This window comes from Sinohyriopsis cumingii, chromosome 4 (assembly GCF_028554795.1).
Source record: "Sinohyriopsis cumingii isolate HCF-2022 chromosome 4, ASM2855479v2, whole genome shotgun sequence".
Classification (NCBI taxonomy): Eukaryota; Metazoa; Mollusca; class Bivalvia; order Unionida; family Unionidae; genus Sinohyriopsis; species Sinohyriopsis cumingii.
This window is the reverse complement of record NC_142964.1, coordinates 142,119,832-142,147,038: the sequence shown is the minus strand read 5'-3', so window position 1 is coordinate 142,147,038 and position 27,207 is coordinate 142,119,832. Positions and strand designations below refer to the sequence as shown.

General features: G+C 37.9%; 1 protein-coding gene across 3 annotated transcripts in view; it reads left to right on the top strand.

The window, feature by feature from the left end:
• LOC149802224 (dedicator of cytokinesis protein 4-like) overlaps positions 1-27,207 on the top strand; it is a 365,588-nt gene that overhangs the window by 264,583 nt on the left and 73,798 nt on the right. For all 3 annotated transcript variants that reach the window (XM_089956651.1, XM_089956650.1, XM_089956649.1), the window contains 5 exons: positions 10,738-10,798; positions 17,432-17,671; positions 18,629-18,715; positions 22,809-22,943; positions 25,730-25,871. In XM_089956651.1, the coding sequence (XP_089812777.1) occupies positions 10,738-10,798; positions 17,432-17,671; positions 18,629-18,715; positions 22,809-22,943; positions 25,730-25,871 (665 nt within the window). The remainder of the gene's footprint in view (positions 1-10,737; positions 10,799-17,431; positions 17,672-18,628; positions 18,716-22,808; positions 22,944-25,729; positions 25,872-27,207) is intronic.

Sequence of the window (27,207 nt, the reverse complement as noted above, 5' to 3'; positions counted from 1 at the left end):
CTGCATTAATTATGGCTGAAACATGGTATGTGGCTCAAGTGTCTCATAAGTGGTCAAATAAGACATGGTCCAAATTCCTGCACAATTAATTATTTTGTAAAATTCAAAACTTTTGACTTGTAGATTTTTCATGTTCAACAGTTGACTGTTAATACATTTTTTTCTACATTAGTTTTACACCAGGTGGGATGAGGTTATGGATACTACATGGTGCATATAATATACTAATAAATATTATTAAAAGATTTAAACATTTATTTTTTTATGTAAAGTAACATATTTAGAACTTAAGCAAACAAAAACATTTTAGTAATAAAGAGCACAACTAAGGAATAAGCCAGTTTCTGACAACAGTTTAAACTAAATTTGTAACTAGTATAATATTAGTTATATCGATTTCACATAACAAACAGTAACACTTATATTACTTTGATAAAGATAGTGGCCGAGTGGTCTAAAGCGCTCTCCGTTACAGGTCACTGCCATCTCACCTCTGTTTGCGTGGGTTCGAGTCTTGGATTCGGCTACTGTGGGTATGTGAGAAAGCTTGCCAGTAGCTTATCGTGGGTCGGTGGTTCTTTCCGGGGTTTCCCGGGTTCTTCCTCCACCATTAATACCTATCCTGTGCTGAAAAATGGCGTTAAACCCTACAACAACAACAACAACAATAACAACTTTGATAAAGTTTCTGAAACCGTTTGCATCAGTTAAACACCTATCTTGCCTTCTACAAAACAGTATGATACAAATATCAATTGGTTAACAAAGAACAGAAAAAGGTTACAGACACTATATGTACTTTCATTTCAAAAGCACAATAGACTTTATGTCATTGAAGCAATATATCAAAAGATTCTGCTTAACAACTTGGTTAATTGGCATATGGTAATTGGACACAGATAAATGATACAGCTCTTTTATAAAAAGAAACATTTCTCTTGGCCAATTCTGCTGAAATTCAAAAATAAATGAAACCATATTCTGACAAACTTCCACGGAATTTTCAATCAAATATTTGATGTATGTGGAAAAAATAATAAACTTAGTTTTAAAACATGATTACTGGGAGTTTTGTAGAATTAAGCATGACAATTAACATTGTCTAAAGGTTATGGACACTAAATATGATTCATACATCCCAGTATATGCTAAAACTGGTATGTTTTAAGTGTCTAGTGCATTGTATCTGTAGTCAGCAAGAAAATTCACTACTTTTTTTCAAGAAATAAGCAAATTAATTTCTTAATATTTTCTAGAGTACATAAATTTCCTTTACATGCACTATTTGAAATTCACCTGTCCATGAAGTTTCATTGATTCTGTCTTTATTCATTTTCAGTGACATTCAATTTAAAATGACCCCTTTCACTGAAAAATTCTGGTTCTTTTAAGTTTGAAACAAGATGCCATATAGGTTCACATGAAATTTCTTCATCAGATTCTGGCCAGACATAAATATTTCCTGCTTTTTTCATGTATTACAATTGAAATTCAGAGTCACTAACACAGGGAGGGATTATTCTTATTTTCATTAATGTATATTTGATGTTGCAATATTGCAGGGGCCCCGAGTGGTCTAAAACGTTCACCATTATGGATCACTGTCATCTCACCTCTGTCTTCATGGGTTCAAGTCTTGGGTTCAGCCAATGTGGGCATATGAGAAAGCTTGCCAGTAGCTTCTTGTGGGTTGGTGGTTCTTTCCGGGGTTTTCCCAGGTTCTTCCTCCACCATTAATTCTGGCTGCCATGTATAGCCTATCTTGTGCTGAAAAATGGCGTTAAACCCTACAACATGAACAGCAATATTGCATCATAAAAATGTTGTGTCATCCCATTTCTTGCATAAAACATAACGTTATAATTAAATTTAAAAAATCAAAAGAAAGTAATTCTATATCTCCTATCAATTTTCACTTATTTTATTTATCTCAGTATCAAATTTTTCATAAAAAGTTTTCATTTCAGATAATAAGGTTTTGAACATCTGTTTATACCATAAAATAGACTAATACATTGTTTAAAAATGAGAATTTTCAGGTGAGACTGCATAATGTCCCAAAAATTTACATTTTTGTGGCATACTTTTTGGATCCCAACAAAAAAAAACATTTAATTCCTAATACTTCAGGTATAGTTGGGCCACATATTTTCACATGTCTTAAATCAAAAGCTTGAAACCAGTTTGTAAATTTATGACTGCAAGAGTGATATAACATGCAAGAATTACAAAAGAGCTAAATATCGTGTTTTAGCTGTTAACGGTATGAATGACTTGTTTCTATGATGGGTCAAAATAGTATCATACTACATGGAAGACAGGACCAAAGTCGGTGCTTTCCAGTTATATTGTACAACATGGAAAATAGGTCAGTGTGCTTTACAGTTATATCATACCACATGGAAGATCAGTCAGAGTGTGCTTTCCAGTCATATTGTACCACATGGAAGATCAGTCAAAGTGTGCTTTCCAGTCATATCATACCACATGGAAGATCAGTCAAAGTGTGCTTTCCAGTCATATCATACCACTTGGAAGATAGGTCAAAGTGTGCTTTCCAGTCATAGCATACCACATGGAAGATCAGTCAAAGTGTGCTTTCCAGTCATAGCATACCACATGGAAGATCAGTCAAAGTGTGCTTTCCAGTCATATCATACCACATGGAAGATAGGTCAAAGTGTGCTTTCCAGTCATATCATACCACTTGGAAGATAGGTCAGAGTGTGCTTTCCAGTCATATTATACCACATGGAAGATAGGTCAAAGTGTGCTTTCCAGTCATAGCATACCACATGGAAGATCAGTCAAAGTGTGCTTTCCAGTCATATCATACCACTTGGAAGATAGGTCAAAGTGTGCTTTCCAGTCATATCATACCACATGGAAGATCAGTCAAAGTCTGCTTTCCAGTCATATCATGCCACATGGAAGATCAGTCAAAGTGTGCTTTCCAGTCATATCATACCACATGGAAGATAGGTCAAAGTGTGCTTTCCAGTCATATCATACCACATGGAAGATCAGTCAAAGTGTGCTTTCCAGTCATATCATACCACTTGGAAGATAGGTCAAAGTGTGCTTTCCAGTCATATCATACCACATGGAAGATCAGTCAAAGTCTGCTTTCCAGTCATATCATGCCACATGGAAGATCAGTCAAAGTGTGCTTTCCAGTCATATCATACCACATGGAAGATAGGTCAAAGTGTGCTTTCCAGTCATATCATACCACATGGAAGATCAGTCAAAGTGTGCTTTCCAGTCATATCAAACCACATGGAAGATCAGTCAAAGTGTGCTTTCCAGTCATATCATACCACATGGAAGATCAGTCAAAGTCTGCTTTCCAGTCATATCATGCCACATGGAAGATCAGTTAAAGTGTGCTTTCCAGTCATATCATACCACTTGGAAGATCAGTCAAAGTGTGCTTTCCAGTCATATTGTACCACATGGAAGATCAGTCAAAGTGTGCTTTCCAGTCATAGCATACCACATGGAAGATCAGTCAAAGTGTGCTTTCCAGTCATATCATACCACTTGGAAGATAGGTCAAAGTGTGCTTTTCAGTCATATCATACCACATGGAAGATCAGTCAAAGTGTGCTTTCCAGTCATATCATACCACATGGAAGATCAGTCAAAGTGTGCTTTCCAGTCATATCATGCCACATGGAAGATCAGTCAAAGTGTGCTTTCCAGTCATAGCATACCACATGGAAGATCAGTCAAAGTGTGCTTTCCAGTCATATCATACCACATGGAAGATCAGTCAAAGTGTGCTTTCCAGTCATATCATACCACTTGGAAGATAGGTCAGTTTGCTTTCCAGTCATATTGTACCACATGGAAGATCAGTCAAAGTGTGCTTTCCAGTCATAGCATACCACATGGAAGATCAGTCAAAGTGTGCTTTCCAGTCATAGCATACCACATGGAAGATCAGTCAAAGTGTGCTTTCCAGTCATATCATACCACTTGGAAGATAGGTCAAAGTGTGCTTTCCAGTCATATTGTACCACATGGAAGATCAGTCAGAGTGTGCTTTCCAGTCATATCATACCACATGGAAGATAGGATCCATGACACTAACCACCTTATAGTGATGAGCTGTCTTGCACTGATGCACCTTATAGTGAGGGGCTGACTTATAATGATGTACCTTATAGTGAGAGACTGTCTTGTACTAATGCACCTTATAGTGAGGGACTGTCTTGTACTGATGCACCTTATAGTTTAAGTATATAGCTGTATCAGCTTGAAACCCAAATCCTCCATATTTATGTGTCTTCTTTTTCCACCTGATTCATGAATAATTGACAATATTTGGGAAATATATTTATTGTAAAGGAACTGTATTGGCAATCAGTAATTGGCCCATTCCTTATTTCATTTACTTGCCATTCAGAACAATCATCATTCTTGAAACAAAGCCATGACAAGGTGATGTTCACTTGTCTCCTTCATGTAGTGTGATATTTATTACCAATCAAGGGGTGAAAGACCAGCTGTCAAACCATTCCTAATGGCCACTTGAGTTCAGCAGTCACTTGGTCCATTCTAATTCACCCCACCTCCAGCAAATTTCCTAAATAAATGTCATATAATCAGATGTCACCTGTTTTCCACATGATTGGTTTCACCCTGCATTATGTGGTCACTGGAGCATATCAGCAGTGTCTGCCCCAACTATTCAAGTTCAGCTTCTTTGGTTTCAAGAGCAAGGCATGGCATATATATTGGTACATCATTAGCTGTAGGAAATTTGTTTACCTAATCATCAAAGGTCTCTCATAAAAGTGGACTCATTTTTATATTGGTGAGTTTGAGCAACTGCTTCATCCATCCATTGTTTGAAGGGTGAACACCTGTTTTCATGCCTAATTATACCAAACTGGCCTAACAAAAAGTTAGTACTTTGTTTCCCAGTCATAGATAAAGTTTGGATGCAAACTACAGGAACTGCTAAGCGATCCATCAAAACCTAGACACACCTGACAATGATAAGGGAATCAGTGATGATGTAATGTACATGTGGGTTTAGAGTGAGGATACAGCAATCTTGTGTGGAACTTTCATTTTGTTATTGTATTATTTTTGTTTTTGCTAAATAGCTCCACTAAATACATTTATCTTGATATCATGCTAGTACTGCTAATAGTAATTCATGCTAAATAATAGTAATGACACTACTAATAATAATGCTAATGCTGTTTGGTACATGGTACATGCATTTGTTATGAACCAAGTTTGTGAGATGAACCTGCCTTCAGTGGTCACCTGTCAACAAGGCCGCTTTGGCCTTTTCCCATGGGTGGCCACTGTAGATGGGTTTGACTAAATATATTTTTTGTATACTTTTGTACTTGAGCCAGTGGCCTTGTAAAAAAAAATTGATTTCTTCTGATGAGAAGAAGTCAGTTTCTTAGGTAAAATCACTATAGAGTATTTATTTTGAAGTTTTGATGATATAAGTAAATAAAGAGAATTTTGTGTGTGTGTGTGTTTTGTGGCACAACAACACATGTTGGTTATTTCTGTGTCACGGCAGTTTAGTAAAGTGTTTTCTTCAAGGATACAGATGGTAGCTGACCCTTGCTGATAGTAGGATTCAAACTTGTGCCCTTCTGGTACACTGACCACTGAGCAACTATGGCCTCTACTTCCACTAGTCACCTCTTACGACATGCAGGAGTGTACATCAGGCTTGTTCCTTCCCTTCACCTGCAGGTGGTAAGCACAGAAGAACTGCTGGAAAACAATGAAATTGGTTTGCAGGGGACAAAATGTCTTCCCATACTCAGCTGGGGCCAAATGAAACTTGTTTCCTGAAAAGATTTTTCAATTGTGAGATTAAATGAATGTTTGTTTTTTTTAAATATGGGCTTGAGTTGGCACTTAATTATATGGACATTTTTAAAATTTGAGCTCATTGTGAACGACTGCCAGTTTTAACAGATGAAACTAACATTTTTAAGTCTTCCCAGAAGATTGTGAATTTGAAATTAAATTGTATGGACAGGTCTGGAAACAACAGCATTTGAGGAGGGATGAAAATGGGAAGTAAAAACCCATACTTGTGCCTGGATAAACTTTCTATTCACTTTGTTCTTTTTGTGTCTTTATTTATTTTTAATTGAGTGACACAAGATAGTTCCATCAATAATTGTTCCAAAATAAGTAAAACAAGTATTATATAAATTGCACAGCTTCATTTTTCAGAGTGTACGACACATCAGACCATGAATGTCATCGACCTAGATTGGCCAGTGTATAATATGCCAGGAAATGAATGACATAGACTCTGATCTGCCTTCACACGATCCATTGGCAAATCGGGTTCTGTGAGGTTCATAGTGGAGTTCACACGATACTCCGACAAATATGATATTCAGCTTGAAATTTTAAGACTTGTGACATTTCTGCTACATTGGATCAAGTATGGTCTTGTTGTTTTGGCTAGAAAACTACTGCCATTATCTTTGAGCACCTGTGAATATTTACTATGTTGTTAACTCCCTTATAGCTGTTAGTCGTTACATATATCAGTTAAAGACATTCATTTAATTGGAATGAAGCATTGGAATGGTTTTTGCGAGCTAAAAGAAACCTTGCTACATGGGAAGACGCTAAGTTTGAATAGATGACCTTTAAACTTTGCATGAATTAAATGTGAGATCCTAAGCTGGAGAGCAGTTACATGGCTTTGTCTTTGTAACGATGTTAATTTTTATAAAATCTTGAGTGATGATGCATTTATTTTAGAATTTTTGAAATTCAGCATTCCTGGTTCAGATATGCAAAGTGACAAGCCCTTTACCTAGTATGGGCATGGGTGTCTTCCTATACGGCGTGGTCCCGATAAATGATTTTTAAGGCCATGCCCCATGATGTTAATTAATAGATAAAGCCAGGTTATGGGGCTGGATCTGACCAGTGGGCTGTATTTTGCCCACCACTGACCTAACATATTTTTTCTTCTCGATGTGATGCAATCAACAAGCACATGTTCCTTCATGAACTAACATAACATACCCACTTGTACCATCGTTTTAATTAAAACCTTGGTTTGGTTTGGAGCTCTATGTCACATGAACATAGCACAGTTATTTAATGCCAAGACAGTCCCAGTAAAGTGTCTTGTCCAGGAACATGCAGCAACAGCTGACATGGACTGATCTGATGATGTATTTCAAACCTACCGGTACCCTTTCCATCATGAGTATGGCATGCTAACCACTGAACTGCCACAGCTCCTTGTATCAAATACATCCAATCTTTTACTTTGATATTTGGGCACGTCAAATGAAACTCTTCAGAATGAAGCGGTACAGAGTCAAAAAGATGAACACTTTTTATTGTACAAGATTTTGTCTGCACATTCATAGTTGGACTGATGTGATGAGCTTTTTATTTGGTGAGATATTAAGAAGTTCCATGAAGAAAAATACACTAGTATGTTTTTCCAATTTTAGACAAAGAGGAATTTGACTGCTACTACAACTACTGCTAATACTAGTACCATCTGATCATATTTCAATAAACATGAAGTAAAAGCTATAAAAGAAGTCGAAAAGATTGAGAGAAAAAAAAGAGAAACTGAAGAATAATTAATTTGTGTAATAGGAACACAGATGACTTCATAATTTGGATCTAATCATTTCATTTCATTGAAACCTTGATTGATAAATCACCAGAACCAAGCAAAGTAATCCTTTTCAAACGCATGTGGTTGTTTTCAAAACCAATTTATTTCTCTGGACAGTGTTTAATTTAGAACATAGCAAGAGACATATTTTGAAAATTTCATGGATAAAAAGTAACTAATTTATACTGCAAGCAGAATTATTACATCTGCATCAGATTAGTCAGCCCCTTATGGCCATCAAGGTGTCTGATTGTTAGGGTGGCACTGTATAGGGCCATCAGTGTGTCTGATTGTTAGGGTGGCACTGTATAGGGCCATCGAGGTATCTGATTGTTAGGGTGACACTGTATAGGGCCATCGAGGTGTCTGATTGTTAAGGTGGTACTGTATATGGCCATCAAGGTGTCTGATTGTTAGGGTGGCACTGTATAGGGCCAATGAGGTGTCTGATTGTTAGGGTGGCACTGTATAGGGCTATTGAGGTACCTGCTTGTTAGGGTGGCACTGTATAGGGCCATCCAGGTGTCTGATTGTTAGGGTGGCACTGTATAGGGCCAATGAGGTGTCTGATTGTTAAGGTGGTACTGTATAGGGCCATCAGTGTGTCTGATTGTTAGGGTGGCACTGTATAGGGCCATCGAGGTATCTGATTGTTAGGGTGACACTGTATAGGGCCATCGAGGTGTCTGATTGTTAAGGTGGTACTGTATATGGCCATCAAGGTGTCTGATTGTTAGGGTGGCACTGTATAGGGCCAATGAGGTGTCTGATTGTTAGGGTGGCACTGTATAGGGCTATTGAGGTACCTGCTTGTTAGGGTGGCACTGTATAGGGCCATCGAGGTGTCTGATTGTTAGGGTGGCACTGTATAGGGCCAATGAGGTGTCTGATTGTTAAGGTGGTACTGTATAGGGCCATCAAGGTGTCTGATTGTTAGGGTGGCACTGTATAGGGCCATCGAGGTGTCTGATTGTTAGGGTGGCACTGTATAGGGCCAATGAGGTGTCTGATTGTTAAGGTGGTACTGTATAGGGCCATCAAGGTGTCTGATTCTTAGGGTGGCCCTGTATAGGGCCATCGAGGTGTCTGATTGTTAGGGTGGCACTGTATAGGGCCAATGAGGTGTCTGATTGTTAGGGTGGCACTGTATAGGGCTATTGAGGTACCTGCTTGTTAGGGTGGCACTGTATAGGGCCATCGAGGTGTCTGATTGTTAGGGTGGCACTGTATAGGGCCAATGAGGTGTCTGATTGTTAAGGTGGTACTGTATAGGGCCATCAAGGTGTCTGATTGTTAGGGTGGCACTGTATAGGGCCATCGAGGTGTCTGATTGTTAGGGTGGCACTGTATAGGGCCATCGAGGTGTCTGATTGTTAAGGTGGTACTGTATAGGGCCATCAAGGTGTCTGATTGTTAGGGTGGCACTGTATAGGGCCATCGAGGTGTCTGATTCTTAGGGTGGCCCTGTATAGGGCCATCGAGGTGTCTGATTGTTAGGGTGGCACTGTATAGGGCCAATGAGGTGTCTGATTGTTAAGGTGGTACTGTATAGGGCCATCAAGGTGTCTGATTGTTAGGGTGGCACTGTATAGGGCCATCGAGGTGTCTGATTGTTAGGGTGGCACTGTATAGGGCCATCGAGGTGTCTGATTGTTAAGGTGGCACTGTATAGGGCCAATGAGGTGTCTGATTGTTAAGGTGGTACTGTATAGGGCCATCAAGGTGTCTGATTGTTAGGGTGGCACTGTATAGGGCCATCGAGGTGTCTGATTGTTAGGGTGGCACTGTATAGGGCCAATGAGGTGTCTGATTGTTAAGGTGGTACTGTATATGGCCATCAAGGTGTTTGATTGTTAGGGTGACGTATATTGCCATTGAGGTGTCTTCTTGTTAGGGTAGCACTGTATAGGGCCATCAAAGTGTCTGATTAGTAGTTAAGTGGTACTGTATAGGGCCAATGAGGTGTCTGATTGTTAGGGTGGCACTGTATAGGGCTATTGAGGTACCTGATTGTTAGGGTGGCACTGTATAGGGCCATTGAGGTGTTTGATTGTTAGGGTGGCACTGTATAGGGTCATCGAGGTGTCTGACTGTTAGGGTGGCACTGTATAGGGCCATCGAGGTGTCTGATTGTTAGGGTGGCACTGTATAGGGTCATCGAGGTGTCTGATTGTTAGGGTGGCACTGTATAGGGCCAATGAGGTGTCTGATTGTTAAGGTGGTACTGTATAGGGCCATCAAGGTGTCTGATTGTTAGGGTGGCACTGTATAGGGCCATCGAGGTGTCTGATTCTTAGGGTGGCCCTGTATAGGGCCATCGAGGTGTCTGATTGTTAGGGTGGTACTGTATAGGGCCATCGAGGTGTCTGATTGTTAGGGTGGCACTGTATAGGGCCATCGAGGTGTTTGATTGTTAGGGTGGCACTGTATAGGGTCATCGAGGTGTCTGACTGTTAGGGTGGCACTGTATAGGGCCATCAAGGTGTCTGATTAGTAGTTAAGTGGTGCTGTATAGGGCCATTGAGGTGTCTGATTGTTAGGGTGGCAACAAGGCCTCATCTTCAACAAGCTGAATGCAGCAGGTAATATGTTGTAATGGCTTACACTTGCATATTACAAGGTGGTCTGGCAGACATTTTGAATTTTGAATAAACTGCAGTTACCTGACTTGGCTAAGGCAAGTTTATTTTGATATGGTAAACAAATATTCAAGTGTAAATACCCCATTGGGAAAATGAAATCTGAGACTGTCAGTTATACATGTGTGCATAGGCATAGGAAGTACAAATTTAAATGGATAAGTAAAAACATGAAATTCAGTTGACCATGGGCATGTCGGTGTTAGAAAATCCTGCCTTTTGTACCCAACACCTTGACCAGAATTAGTTTAGTTTGCTTTGGTTTATTGCTTTACAGAACAGTTAAACATTTAAGGTTATTTAGTGCTGACACAAAACCAGGTGCCTTTTCCAAGGACACTGGTTGTCAGCCTTGGCTGCTCCAACAGTAGGATTCAAACTTGTCCCGTCACAGCCACATGTCCAACATTATTAAAGGCACTATACTATCCATATTGTCTTTTCCAGGGAGGTGATAGATGGCGAAGAACACAGAGACAAGCGCATGCACTGCACCTTCAACATCTTGGTAAGTCTAACTTGGTTTGTATAAAAATGACAATTTGTATGAGTACCTTCTATACTTATAAGGCGAGTCCAACTGCAAACTGCACAGACTCGGACCTGCCAGCACATTACAGTATTTCCCCCTTGATAAGGCCAGGTGTCATTTTAATAAAGTTTTATTAACCCTTGAAGTGCTAGGTCTCGTAGTGGTTGTCATGACTTAAGTCATTTTCAGATAAGTAACAATGTATATATCCTGTTACTTTAACTTGCGATGACTGCTTGTTAAACTATACTCGATTGGGACCCACAACAAGCATACTTTCCTATGCATTTAGGAAAGAAGTTTTACATTAATACTCGCTTGTAAACACATGCTACCTGGAAAAGAATTAAAATGGCTGCCGCATAATATGATGGTTATTTCTTTCAGCAAATATTGACTGTAGATAGTGATGATGACAATGATTTTGAAGGATTTGAAGAAAATGAGATGATTTGAGCTGGGGGAAGTGTTGTTAGAAGTACTCATGAGTGACTTTGAGCCAGAAAATGATGTGAAACAGTAGTCTGGTGTACATGCTGGTTGGACGAAAAAAAAATGGCATGCCTGTAAACCCCCACCTCCACCATTCAGTGGTATTTCCAAATAAATGTGGAGATTGCACATATCAAACCTGTTTAATACTTTTTCTTTGATGATGAGTTATTGTATTTGATAGCAACTCAAAATACATCATTATGCAGATCAGAGCAGACTTGAAGGAACAGTCGCACGAGAAAATGGCAGCCTGTCACACCTGATCAGATGAAACTGTGTTCCGTATTGATTATAGCAAGGTGTTGGTACATAAATCTGACCTCAATTTTTACTGGGCTACTGATGATGTTATATCAACCCCATACTTAAGTCAAAAATTGAGTGGGGATACATTTCTCACTATTCTAAGCATTTACACCTGGCAGACAATGAGAACATTCTTTTTACAGGAGCCACCCAATGATTGCAAAAACAGAAGCATTTTTCTGAGTTTTTTTAAGGAGATATGAACCTCATTTTTGATGAGGCTACCTGCCCTTGGAAAGGTGGTCTTCCAGGTTTATAACTCTGCCAAATTTAACAAGTTTCATCAAGCTGTTTCTGGTTTGTGAGGCAAGAAGTGTATATTGTATTGGTTACCACATTTACACTGGTAAACAGGTGGAAACCTTGACAATTACTGTGAAGGACTAGAACTAAATGTTGATAAATAATACCATGAAAAATTGTGGTTGGTTTGCTCTGCAAGTGTAGATTTTTTTAATCAAGGACACAGTATACAGTGTGACCCCGCTATTGCACACTCCATTATAACACGAATTCGGATATAACGCAGTTGTGGTGTAGCTCCAAAAATTTCATATACATGTATTTTTCTCATACATGAAAAAATAAATCTTTCTTAAAAGTACTAAAAATGTAACAAGTTTAATATCAATATGGGGATGTATCGTGTATTATGAATAATACAGGACGTTGGTGGCATAGCTCCTGAAATTGTATATGTATTTTTCTTGTACACAAAAAAATAGTTTTGTGTTCTTAAAAGTTCAAAAACTAACATGTAAAAAGTTTACTCAGGCATCATGCAGGGCTTCGCCAATGTTGCAAATTGTGATTGTTTTCCTCATTGGGGGTAAAATATGCCATCTGGTGATTTTTTTTATTGCCGACATTGTTGGCTGTTTAAACTTTGTGAAGTGTCGAATTTTGAATTGCAGGGAACTTTAAAGTTGAATGCCTTGAGCATTAAAATTTTATCACATTTAAGCCAGAAAAGTCTTTGTGAAGATTCACTTCGACCTTTCTTCATTAATCTCCCCCCATGTCATTGTAAATTTATAAGGGGCAGCATTCCAACTCAGTGAAATTGACCGGGGTATCTTAACACGGTCCTTAGAAAGTAAACATTTGAGACACCAACCCTAACTGCTTGGTAGGAACCTATGTCAACTTATCATTCGTTCAGAGGGAACTTGTATGCACTGTCATTCACATATTCTGAGCTGTCTAAACCTGATGAAAGGAATTATTTCTTTGGGAAAAATTAGGGACCACAGCCTACGATTGGGCAGAATAAATGAAGGTGTACACTTTAGAAGCAATCAGACTTTAAAGTGACAACCTTAGTCGAAATTCCTTAGTCTGAAAATCTCCTGAAAGAGGAAGAGAGTCTTGACTTTGAGGGAGACCTAAAGAGAATAGTGCTTTCCTCGTTAAACAAGAAAGGGACCAAGAGACCATCTTGTAAAAAGAAAGACAGGTTTTAGTGCTAGGACGCACAAGTTCTGAAAGTGAACAGCAATAAGGAACATCTTTCTGGGAGAGAGAGACAGGACAGTCTGAAGACAGAAGTCCGAGGAAAAGAAGGACAAGATCAGAATAAAAGGACTAGGAAGTCCATGAAGGGGCAAAGTATAGGGCTTAGGAAGGATGAACTAGGAGACGTTGATATATGGTCAAAAGGAAGGAAGGCGATGCACATCAATCGTGGACATTATGCTCTTTTCATCTCTTGTTATGATGATGAAATAAATCCAGGATAACGTGACTGGGTGGGACATCATGCTACATGTCTTTGGCATGATGCCCAAGTGCTAGACATCACTATAAACTGCCATACTGCAAACATCATAGCAATATGACTGAAAAATTGTTAAATTACACACTCATACACCTCCCTGTATATGGATTACCCTTTTCTGGTACATTAAAAAATGAAATAAAATAAAGCAATACAAAGTTGTGTTTTTCACTTTTATGATCATCTCTTTAATCCCATTCATCATATAAATTTGAGAATATTATAAAAACGAAGATTACTGCATAAGAATAGCATAAGGGTACATATTTATCCATCCTGGACATAAATGTGCTTTCCTTATTTTCTATTTATAACAATTGTATCTGACATATTTCCAAGAAAACAGACAGGTTTCTTTTATTTTTAAACTTTGCCTGACAGATTCAGTATGTTAGCAGACCAGTCTGTACTTTTAAAGAAAATAGTGTCAGATGTTAAGCGAAACCAGCATTAATGGTGTGATATGGACAACAGAGCAGATGGATTTTTCAAACTTCTAAACATGTTAGATCAGAAAGTGACAAATCAACACCGCTGTATAAATTTTAAAAGAATGCAATGCAACACTATGCAAGAGCATATCATCATGGCAGAATCTGTGAACTTCAGAATAATTCAACAAAGTTAGACATGTAGACTAGTTAAAGTGAGTGTTCAACATAAATTTATCAGTATGTTTTGTGTTTATATTTTGGCTCCATGTCGATTTTGCCATTTGTGAAAAGAATTTTAACCAGCTGCAGCACTAGGTTAGCAGCAGCAAAAATGTACATTTTTTTCTCCATACTTGGTACTGTAATTACTGCATGTAATACACAGATTACACTTTGTATGCCCTGATTATGCTTTTTGGACACTTAAATTAGCAATAATTACTTCTGTACCATCTACATATACAGTAAACTCCATGCATACAAACAGCCAAGGGACCCCCTACCCCCACCAAAAAAAATTATATTATTATGTCCAGATTTCATTAGAACTGTAATCTACAAAATCACAGGTTTGATATCTGCTCAGGCCAGCTTGTGTCAGCTGCCTTAGTGTGTCCTTGCAAAGGCATTTGTCTTCCATTTCCTCAGCATGATAAAGTCAGTAATATGTTAAAAATGCTATTAAAACCCACAAAACACAAGCAACAACATTATAACTTAGGGTTGGATTTTTTGTTGTTGATTTAACAACACTTTTAACACACTTTTAGCTTTATGTCATTCTGAAAAAATGTGAGTTAAGTGCCCTTCATTAGGGCACACCAAGGCAGCTGGCCTAGGTGGGTATTTAACTGACAACCATTGGATTACTGGTCTGATGCTCAACCAACTGATCTACCATGGATCTGCTAGTACTAATAAAATGCCAAAAAAGGGACCTTGTAATGTGCAATGGTAAGTCATTTGGTAGAGTGTTGGACTTGTAATCCAAGGGTCATGGATTCAATACCCACCTTTTCCAGCATGGGCTGGCTGCCTTAGTGTGTCCTAATCCAGCATGGGCTGGCTGCATTAGTGTGTCCTAATCCAGCATGGGTTGGCTGCCTTAGTGTGTCCTATTCCAGCATGGATTTGGCTGCCTTAGTGTGTCCTAATCCAGAATGGGCTGGTGCCTTAGTGTGTCCTAATCCAGCATGGGCTGGCTGCCTTAGTGTGTCCTAATCCAGCATGGGCTGGCTGCCTTAGTATGTCCTAATCCAGCATGGGTTGGCTGCCTTAGTGTGTCCTAATCCAGCATGGGCTGACTGCCTTAGTGTGTCCTAATCCAGCATGGGCTGGCTGCCTTAGTGTATCTTAATCCAGCATGGATTTGGCTGCCTTATAGTGTGTCCAAGGACAGCATGGGTTGGCTGCCTTAGTGTGTCATAGGCCAGCATGTGTTGGCTGCCTTAGTGTGTCATAGGCCAGCATGGGTTGGCTGCCTTAGTGTGTCATAGGCCAGCATGTGTTGGCTGCCTTAGTGTGTCCTAATCCAGCATGGGTTGGCTGCCTTAGTGTGTCCTAATCCAGCATGAGTTGGCTGCCTGAGTCTGTCCTAATCCAGCATGTGTTGGCTGCCTTAGTGTGTCCTAGTCAGCATGGGTGGGCTGCCCTAGTTTGTCTAAGGCCAGCTTGGGTTGGCTGCCTTAGTGTGTCCTAGGCCAGCATGGGTCGGCTGCCTTAATGTGTCCTAGGCCAACATGGGTTGGCTACCTTAATGTGTCCTAGGATAACATGGGTTGGCTGCCTTAGCATGTCCTAGACTAGCATGGGTTGGCTGCCTTAGCATGTCCAAGGCCATAGCTGCTTGGCTGCCTTAGTGTGTCCAAGTGAAAAGCACTTGGCTCCTGGATCTTTTGCTTAATAATGCCAACAATGTGTTAAAAGTACCATTGAAACCATAAAATAAAATAAAAATGCTTCATTCTTGGTATTTCATTGCCTCTCATTTCATTATAGAGTTTTCTGTATATTTATCTGTATATTCAGTGCTTTATTTCACGATAACTTATAAAAACTGCACAGTAATTGGCATCCAGTTGTAATACTGTTACAGTTAGTAAAAATGTGGTGGTCAGCTTCAGTTTTCGGCTGTTCATTAACCCATAAAGTTTTAGTCCCAACCTACCTAAGTTGTGACACCAGCAGAGGTCTTGTACTGCAAATCATGACTTACACAGCTTGGTACTTTGGCTTGACATGACTGTTTCTGAACTAAATTTGATTAGTATCCTTGGCCCTGGAACAAGCATACTGTCATAGTTTTAATCTTGTATTATTAAATGCATGTTTATAATAGTCACTGCTTGAAGAATTCAACATGGCTGACTCTGAATATGCTTCATCTCCAGATGACGATTTCATTTGGCAAATGCAGGCTCTTTAGAGCGATGATGACAGTGATGTTTTGATGTATGTCACATTATTGGATCAGGAAAGGTGGTACTGGAAATGCCATTTAGTGACTTTGAAGATGAAAATGATGTTGCATACAGATTTGATGAACATGCTGGATTGAGAAAAACTGACTTTATGCCAATCAACTCCTATTTAGCAGTATTTCAAAATTAAGTTTAGAAATGGAGAATATCTGCCTACAGACCATTTAAGGCTATGTTTTTAACTAGGATTTTTGCATCTGATCACAGATCAAATGAATCTATGCACTGCAAAGAATAAATGGGGACTGACTTGATTGACAACAGCTGTATGAGAAAATGGAGGCCTATCAAACATGCTGAATTCAAACTCATTTTGTGCATTGGTTTTGGCCGTGTGAGATTGGGGTATAAATCTGATTTTGATTTTAACTGGGCTGCTTGATATGTGATATCAACCCTATACTTCAGACACGCACCCATGCACCCCAAAAAACACTGGTGGAATATATATTTTTTTAAACTATATAAGCAAGTAACATCTGAACAGGTAAGGAACTTGACATGTGAGCTCATAAGTGAACATTAGAACAGACTTGAGGTGTGTAAACTTTCCATGTTCCTTGACTAGATGCTTATTAACTATAAACCTATTCTACACATGTGATTTTCACAACTTGGATATAAAGTTAAACTGACATACATATATATGGTTGAATTGTGAATGAATTGAGTATTTGTTTAATATATACCTCTCCCTTGATAACTCGTGCACATCTGGGTCCAAAAACATAGACCGAACTGCAAGTGAGTGCGTGATTTATCAAGGGACCTCTGGCAAATGAAAGGGGGAGGGCCATCAAGAAGACCATGGGAAGAGGCTTGCAGCACTGTTTAATGGCTGAATACATGTACTTGTTTTATAATCACATGGAAATAGTTGTCAATAAACAAGTTTTTCACATGAAATTGTTTGCTTTTTGGTAAAAATTACCTTTAAATGACAAGTGGTTGCTCATAACATGGGTCAAACAAATCTGGCTTTAATTTAATCTGTATTGGTGTTTGGCAGGGTGACTTTGAATCAGGGAGTGACATTTCTTTATTTTGTTCTTTGAAGAGTAGGACCACATATCTATACTGAATTGACAGTATTATTTAATACGAACATCCTTTTCAGAATTTTTATGATGGGATGAAAAGAGAGGAGATGTACTTCCGTTACATCAACAAGTTGTTTGAGTTGCACTTGTTAGCCAGTAACTATGTAGAGGCAGGAATGACCCTCCGAGAGTATGCCACCAAACTTCCTTGGAGTGAGGCACTGCTTCCAGAGGAACTACGCTATTGCAGCCAGTCTGTTTCCAGCAGAAAGGAGCAAGTTTACCTTGAGATCATAAACTGCTTTGACCAGGGAAAGGTAATGTATCTCTATGGTACAGTTTTCCTGTACAGCATAACGTTTACATGGCCAGGCTACCATGATGTCCCTTGAAAATGTAACTCCATAGTTGGTCAGAACTGGGTAATTGGATGACCAATTTTCTGGACAAAATCATTATCTTTTGTTCAGCCTGGATTATGGGTGTTTTACTGACTATGAAAATGCATTTATGTCTGTTGTACAAAAAGTTCAAGAACTTGCAGTCTTTGCCCATATGTACATTGGCTGGAACATAATTCCCTTCTAATTGGGCTAAAAAAAATTCTATTTTTCATTCATTTTTCAAATATCAGAGGAGAATTTTTGGAAGGAATTCCAAAGATAGCAATGCCATTTCTACCAGTTATGAGCATAAACTTAGCATGAAAATTGACAAAAGAATATAATATTTTTAATGTTCCACATGGATGAAGAAATTGACATAAAAGTTGCTGTTTACTTTGATTATTTGTTCATTATTTGATTATTTGTTCATTATATTGAAATGGGGGAGGGGGTATGTTGTGAAATTGATGCAAGGCAAAGTAAGTGAAATGTCCAATTCAAGAGCAATTGTTTCACCTGAAACATCCTATCATGTGGACTATAGACTATTGAATTATTTATATGTTCAAAATCTCTTTTTGTACATTTTTTTCTCTCAGTTCATTGTAAAGTAAAATTCCAAAATTCCAAATTTCCTTGTTTGACTTTTAATATAAAAATTCCCATTTCCTTGGACCTTGCTTTGAAAACAGTATAAATATTCCTGATTTAGCATTCATCTTGAATATTTTCCATTACAGTTGTTGACTGTTTGACCAAGAGATAACATTAGAAATGATTCTCATTGAATTGTTCATAATTTAGCATTGAATGATCATTATATTCAGATAATTGATGTTAGATTAACAAAAGCAGACCATTCTAAAAATTGATATTCTGTGATTTCAGGTTTGGGAGTATGGTATACCTCTATGCAAGGAGCTCGCAGACTACTATGAAAAAAAATTTGAGTACAAGAAACTGAGTGATATACTAGTAAGTCTGAATCAAAGATACAAATGCAAATGCACACAACTAGAATTAGGGAGAAATACAGCATGGAATATAATGTAATAAATAATTCATAACGATTTGGGTAAGACTAATTGGTTAGATTCCAGAGTTATGGAACACCATTGAAAGTTTTGAAGACATGGGAAAGTTGTCTGCTCAGCAACTTGCACAATGTAGAGAAAGTTAATATAAATTTCATGTCTCTCATTTAAGTTGATTGACATTTATTATTGATGACTATTAATAAAATCATGTGCTGTTGAAAGCAATCAGCTGATGAAAATGAGTGCAAAGTGTACTTGAAATATCATAAAGCTTATTGTGAATTTGTTTTTGCACAAGGCTACCAGAAAGTACATATGCTTCAAACATTAGAAATTCTTTTTTAGCTCTACTAGTTGTAGATAGACCTGATTGTCTTATGGAATGGTCTATTGTCCCAATCTGTCATCCATCCATTAGCACAGGTTTGTGGTAGCTACTCCTCCTCCAATACTACTTGAAGATTTGCCTTGAAACTTACCACACACATTCATTCCATAGTCTAGTTGGCCCTAAATGAAACTTCACATGTACATTCATCCCATAGGCTTGTTGGCTTTTAATGAAACTTCACACACACATTCATCCCATAGTCTTGTTGGCTTTTAATGACACTTCACACACACATTCATCCCATTGTCTAGTTGGCCCTAAATACAACTTCACACACACACATTCATTCCATAGTCAAGTTGGCCCTAAATGAAACTTCACACACACATTCATCCCATAGTCTAGTTTGCCCTAAATAAAACTTCACACACACACACACACACACACACACACATTCCATAGTCTAGTTGGCCCTAAATGAAATGGTGCTGATCTGAGCAGCAGTCTTACAAATCTTGTTATTGCTTATCTTCCTGAATGATAAGTAATATTGCCATGGGGTATTCATGACAAGACTTCTTATGATGTCCAGTTGTTCCTAAATGAAAATAGCACCAGTCTGAGAACCAATATGGTTGCCACAGTGGCCATCTTGAAAATCTTGTTATTCCTACTTCTCTTGAATGTAAATTAATATTGCGATTGAATTTCCATCAGAAAAAATTGTATGATGTTTGTATTGTCTAAATAAAAATAATATTGATCAGATGTCCAGTATAGACACAACATAGGTCATCTTGAAAATATTGTTATCACTACTCATCCTAAATAGATGGTCATATCAACATGGGGCTTTTACTAAACAAATTCTTATGATGTCTAGCTAGGGTCCTGATCATTACATTCAGTATGCCTGCCACAGAGGCTGTCTTAAAAATCTTGTTATCACTATTTCTGCTAAACGAATGATCTTACGAGCATGAGGTTTTCACACATCTTGTGATGCCGGGATGATTCTAGTGGTGTCAATATTGCTTCTAATATGACTGCTACAATGCCTATAATTAAAATCTTGTTATAACTACTTTCCTAGATGGCTGGTCATGTCAACAATGTGCTCTCACCAAAAGACCTTTTAGGGTATCTGGTTGGTGCTCAATAGAATGGTGCTGATCTGATACTGAATATGGCCACTAAGGCATCTGTATTGAACTTCTTTTTATCACCGTTCCTCCGTAATGGGAAGTCATATTAATATGTGGTTTCCACAAGAAGGTTTCTTAAGATGCCTGTTTGGGTTTTAATGAAAATGGTACCAGTCTGGTATCCAGTATGTCCTCCACAGCAGCTAATATGAAACTTTTGTTGTAACTGAAGAATGTCAAAGATTGTTTCAAAGATGAAGCTAAAAGAAATAAATGATCTTTCTCTTGAATTCCTGGAAATCCTTTTCAGTTGTTAGGGCATCAGTCCCTTTGAGAGACTTGTATAAGTTTTAGAAAAATAAATAAAAGAAATAGTCTATCTTAACTTATAAATTAAATGAAAGTGAAATGTTGAGCCTGGATAGAAAGGTCTAATGCATCTTTTTACCACAATGCTGCACAGCAGATTATTCTTACTGCTCTACTAAATTCTACAGCTCCCCCCAACCCGCTTCCAATTTTAAAATGAGATGCCTAAGGATATAAAAAAGTGCACAAAACATTATTAAATTTTCTTATTTTCGACCTATTTTGTCACCAAGTGGTCTTTGACATTGTCATCTGTGCTAACACTGTGTCCACATTTATGTGGGCAGATCTATTTTGATGAATTTGTGCAATATATTAACAAATTCTTAAAACAATTTGCTGCATATGTATTTAAATTCAAGGGCATATTTTGTCCATTTTTTTATTTTTATGTTTTTGGGAGAAAGTATTAGAACCAGAAATTAAAAATACTGAATGCAGATGATGTATTGGTTACCTTCTGTAGTCCAAAGACCCCAACCCTTTATTGAAAATGGACATTTCTGCAGGAACTTGACAAAGACAGTGAGAGGCTTGTTGTTTCCATTGAAAGCTTCCATTTGTTCTAAGATGCAGACGTGATGACATTGTTCAGTATCTCCTGCAAAGAATCTGGTTAGAAATAAATTGAATAAACTGACCAAGTTTTGTGCATATTTCTATCCTCATCCTCCAAGCTTTTTGTTTTAGAAATCATAGGAGTATGCAAACTGCCCCAGGGCAGGGACCTAATAAAATTTTGTGAAAAGAAATGCAGGGTAAAACCAATATTAGTCAGGAGTTCTAGAGGCTTTAGGGCCTTACAGTTTACTAATCTCAAAGCAAAATTTGGTTGTTGAGGGTTGGGGACTACAGATTTGTCCACACGTCTTCTTATGTCTTGTTGGTCATATATGACTATTGTGCTGATCTGACATTAATCATGGCCACAATAATAATGACAATTTTGAAAATTGTTTTCACTGCTACTACTGAACATGTTTATGAACATGGAGTCTTCACTAAAAGACTTCTTATGATGTGTGGTTGGTCCTGTATGAAAATGGTGTCAGTCTGACATCAGTTTGGCTGCCATGGCAGCCATCTTGAAAATCAAGTTCTCACTACCCCTTCTGAATGATTAGTTATTTCAACAAGGGTTTTTACAAATAGACTTCGTCTAAGTTTTGTTGATCCTAAATTTAAAAAGCCTACTTGAAGTTCTTGTTATTACTACTTCTGTATAAATTATCATATCCACATTTGGTCTTCACTGAAGACATCTTGTTATGGCTATCTGGCCATCAGTGAAAATGGTGCCAATCTCACTTCCCATATGAAAACTTTATTGTAGCTACTTCTCCTTGAAAGCTGGTCCTATTAACATTGTGTTTTCACCAAAAGGTATTTGATGTCTAGTTGGTCACATATCAAAATAGTGCCAGTCTGATGGCCATCAAGGTAGTCATCTTGAAAATCTTGTTATTGTTCTTCTTCAAAATGGAAAGTCATATAAACATTGGGTTCCAACCAGAAAACATCCTATGATGCATTGTTGGACTTCAGTGACAATGGTGCCAATCTGACACCCAGTATGTCCAGCATAGCAGCTAATTTGAAGATATTTTTTATTGTTAAAGTATATTAGAGATGGTTTCAACACTCAGCAGTTAAATCAAAGAGATAATCTTATCTTGAATTCCTGGAAATTCTTTTCAAACAGTAGAGCATTATTCCCTTCGTGGGACTCTTGCTGTATTTCAGCATGACACTAATTAATGCAGATATGATGGGATTAAAGGAAATACCATATGCACTAGGATGAATAAGTTAAAATTACAGTGCAGGTTAATAGTCAAGATTTAGTTTAAGATTAAACATAAGTTTTAGTATTAGAACCTTGATATGGGATTTCTCCTATGAAAAGTCCATGAGGCCTACTTTGTTCAGAGCCTTAGTATAGGTTTTCATATATAATAACTCCATTAGGCCTACTTTGTTCAGAGTCTTGATGTATTATTTTTATTAATTTTACTACATATTTTAGTCACAGTCATTGAAAAGATATTCATTGTAGCTAAAACAGTTAATGTATGGATTTTTGTATGGTACACTGTTGATATAAAAGGGTACAGTATGGTGGTAGCTTTGTTGTTCACAGCACTTTGTAAGCTGAAAGTGGCAAGGATGCTTACTTTCAATTGCAGAGAAAGCAAGCTTCATTTTACAACAAGATTTTGGAGGGAGTTCCATCCGATGATCAAGAGACCTTTTTCCCTCGTCAGGACCCCTCATATTACAGAGTAGCCTACTATGGGCAGAGCTTCCCTCCTTTTGTCAGGGTAAGTAATTTAATACGAGTTTCACATCCCTCCAATTCTCAGGGTAAGTAATTTAATACGAGTTTCGCATCCCTCCAACTGTCAGGGTAAGTAATTTAATATGAGTTTCACATCCCTCCATTTGCCAGGGTAAGTAATTTAATACAAGTTTCACATCCCTCCATTTATCAGGGTAAGTCATTTAATATCATTTTCACTGATGTAATGTTTAATTGTCACTTGAACTGTCTTTTTTCATGCATTTCATGGTTGCTATAGCAATGAATTTATAAAGATCAAATTAATCTCTAATTCCATTGAAAGAATGAGAACCCTTATTCTCCTCCAGTCCATGAGTTTAAGTACCAACAAAGATGTTCCTAGCCCACCAGGCCATAAGCAGTTGCTTGCTGACACTGGAGGTCATATTCCTGGTCTCATCTTGGTGAGACTTGAAAGATGGACTTGTAGCGTAAACAAAAACGTTTGGTAATAACTGAGATCCTTGCATTTTATTGAGATGATGATCTTGCATTTCACTGGCTGAACTTCCTTCCTCTCAGAGGACCATATTTCTGATCCAGTATTGAAAATGGCAACTGCACACCAAACAGTGCATAGTGGCAACTCTACACTAAATGGAGCAGAAAGTTGCAACTATACAGCGGAAAAAATGGAAAATGCTATCCTTTATTTGTAACTTTCAAATATAATTTGTATATACCCTGATTTCTGTTAGAGAATCCAGAGTGATTATGTATTTGGAGAGGTTATCACTAGATCAATACCTATATTAACAGATAAATTCCATCCTTTTTATGGGGTATGTACACTAATTTTGGAGGGTATAGGGGTGAGTCCATGCAGGCAAGGTGATGGATTCTATAACTCTTAGACCTGGGTTCAGTTCCCTGTAATGCTCTAATTATTACTACTCTGATCACTGAGATATATATATGTAAAATTCATAAGAAATAAATGTGCCAAAAATCTTTTCATTTTCCAGATGTTTTCAGAGATAGAAACAGAAAAGTGATTAAGGAGTTGATTTACATTACTAACTCTTGAAAACTAATAATTAAGAAAAATGAGTGACTGATTTCACTGGACAACAGATTGTTTTGTCTGGTTTGATGATTTTCCTCCTGCATAATTTGAAAGGTCCATTCTACTGTATACCCATGTCACTGTTTCAGCAACTTTTTGATCAAGGGGTTGAAAAATCATTAAAGAACCACTAGCTCAGGGCATGTGCCATAAAGTTTCATGTGCCCAGAGTAAACTCACTCTCCACACTGTTTAATACATTATTTATTTAATAGGAACTGGCTTTCTTTTAAATATACATATATATTCTTACAGTACAATGAATGTGTGAATTTTTATTACCTTTGCCAAGATTTGGGGGACACCTAATTTTTTCGCTGAACATTTGTGTTTATGCACCCATAACTTGGCTGTGCACTTTCTACAGTCTGATTCTAGTCTGTAACTTGACTATGTGCACTTTCTACAGTCAGATTCTAGTCTGTAACTTGGCTGTGCACTTTCTACAGTCTGATTCTAGTCTGTAACTTGACTATGTGCACTTTCTACAGTCTGATTCTAGTCTGTAACTTGTCTGTGCACTTTCTACAGTCTGATTCTAGTCTGTAACTTGGCTGTGCACTTTCTACAGTCTGATTCTAGTCTGTAACTTGGCTGTGCACTTTCTACAGTCTGATTCTAGTCTTTAACTTGACTATGTGCACTTTATACAGTCTGATTCTAGTCTGTAACTTGGCTGTGCACTTTCTACAGTCAGATTCTAGTCTGTAACTTGGCTGTGCACTTTATACAGTCAGATTCTAGTCTGTAACTTGACTATGTGCACTTTATACAGTTAGATTCATGTCTGTAACTTGGCTGTGCACTTTCTACAGTCTGATTCTAGTCTGTAACTTGGCTGTGCACTTTCTACAGTCTGATTCTAGTCTGTAACTTGACTGTGCACTTTATACAGTCTGATTCTAGTCTGTAACTTGGCTGTGCACTTTCTACAGTCAGATTCTAGTCTGTAACTTGACTATGTGCACTTTATACAGTCAGATTCTAGTCTATAACTTGACTGTAAGCACTTTATACAGTCAGATTCTAGTCTGTAACTTGACTGCAAGCACTTTATACAGTCAGATTCTAGTCTGTAACTTGACTATGTGCACTTTATACAGATTATAGTCTGTAACTTGACTATGTGCACTTTATATATTCATAACTTTCTACAGTCAGATTCTAGTCTGACATGGCTGTGCACTTTTTACATTCAGATCCTAGTCTGTAACTTGACTGTGTACTTTCTACAGTCAGACCCTAGTCTGTAATTTGACTCTGTGTACTTTCTACAGTCAGACCCTAGTGTGTAACTTGACTCTGTGTACTTTCTAGTCAGATTCTTGTTAACAGTAAATGAAACCAGTGTTATAGCAGATAAGCAGTTATTTACATTGCAAAGGAAAAGAGAGGCTTATTATAGGGTACCGTATCAGAAAAATTGAAAGATTAACTTAAGTTAAAATAATGGATTTTATGCGAACAAAATTGATGCTATTAATGTCCGAACATGTTTCTCATGGTGAATAAATGCTGGTCATTCCTGACTGAACACTCCTTTGATTCAGTGATCAGAAAATTTTACTTGCACTGTAAATTTTCACCCATCATTTTGAATAGAGCTTGTCATTTTTCAGCTCTTGGTAATATTGGTGTAATGTGTATTGACCAATTCAACATGCCTCTAAATACATGTATTAGCATTGATTTCATTACAGAACAAGATGTTTATCTATCGTGGAGATGAGTGCCTAAAGCTCCAGACCATAATGAACCATTTGTCTGCGGAGTACCCCAATGCTTCATTCATCGGACCAAACAACCAGCTTAAGGAGAGTATGAAAGAAGAAGACCAACAATGTATCCCTTTTTGTCCACTCACAATAGCAAAATCTCTTATTTCATGATGTGTGTGTGTGTGTGTGTGTGAGTGTACACAGAATATTTTGAAAAGTATTTAATGAAATGTTTTTGACAGTCGTTAATGGGTGATACTAGGAAGCATTGATTGAATGTTGATTCTTGTTTTTTAAAGAAATTTTGAAGTGGTAACTCACATCAGGTATTAATCTGAACATCCGCAACTCTTTGCATTTCAGTGGTAACTCACATCACATATTAATCTGAACATCATCATCTCTTTGCATTGGCAATGGTAATTCACATCAGGTATTAATCTAAACATCATCTCATTGCATTGGCAGTGATAACTCACATCAGGTATTAATCTGAACATCTTCATCTCTTTGCATTGGCAGTGATAACTCACACCAGGTATTAATCTGAACATATTCATCTCTTTGCATTGGCAGTGATAACTCACATCAGATATTAATCAGAACACTCCCATCTCATTGCATTGGCAGTGGTAACTCACATCAGGTATTAATCTGAACATCTTCATCTCTTTGCATTGGCAGTGATAACTCACATCAGGTATTAATCTGAACATCTTCATCTCTTTGCATTGGCAGTGGTAACTCACATCAGGTATTAATCAGAACACTCCCATCTCATTGCATTGGCAGTGATAACTCACATCAGGTATTGATCAGAACACTCCCATCTCATTGCATTGACAGCGATAACTCACATCAGGTATTAATCTGAATATCCTCATCTCTTTGTATTGGCAGTGGTAACTCGCTTCAGGTATTAATCAGAACACTCCCATCTCATTGCACTGGCAGTGGTAACTCACATCAGGTATTAATCTGAACATCCTCATCTCTTTGCATTTGCAGTGATAACTCACATCAGGTATTAATCAGAACACTCCCATCTCATTGCATTGGCAGTGGTAACTCACTTCAGGTATTAATCAGAACACTCCCATCTCATTGCATTGGCAGTGGCAACTAACATCAGATATTAATCTGAACATCCTCATCTCTTTCCAGAGAGACTCTTAGGTTATCATAGTGATACTGCACTGGGTCAGTAAGTTATTTGCTGAAAAATGACAAATCCATTGTTGTCCTTTGTGTAAGACTGTTATTACTTGCAGCAACCACTGGCTTGGGGGCATATCAGGAAGGCCACTATTTGCATCCAAGGCCTTCTTTCTGTTATACTCCAGAAAAACAGAAGATGCATCAGAAGACTAGACATATGTAGAACCACTTGGAGTCATAGTTGCCTGAATAGAAAATCAACAACTTGCCATTGTATTAGAGAAATGGTCTGGATCTGTGTC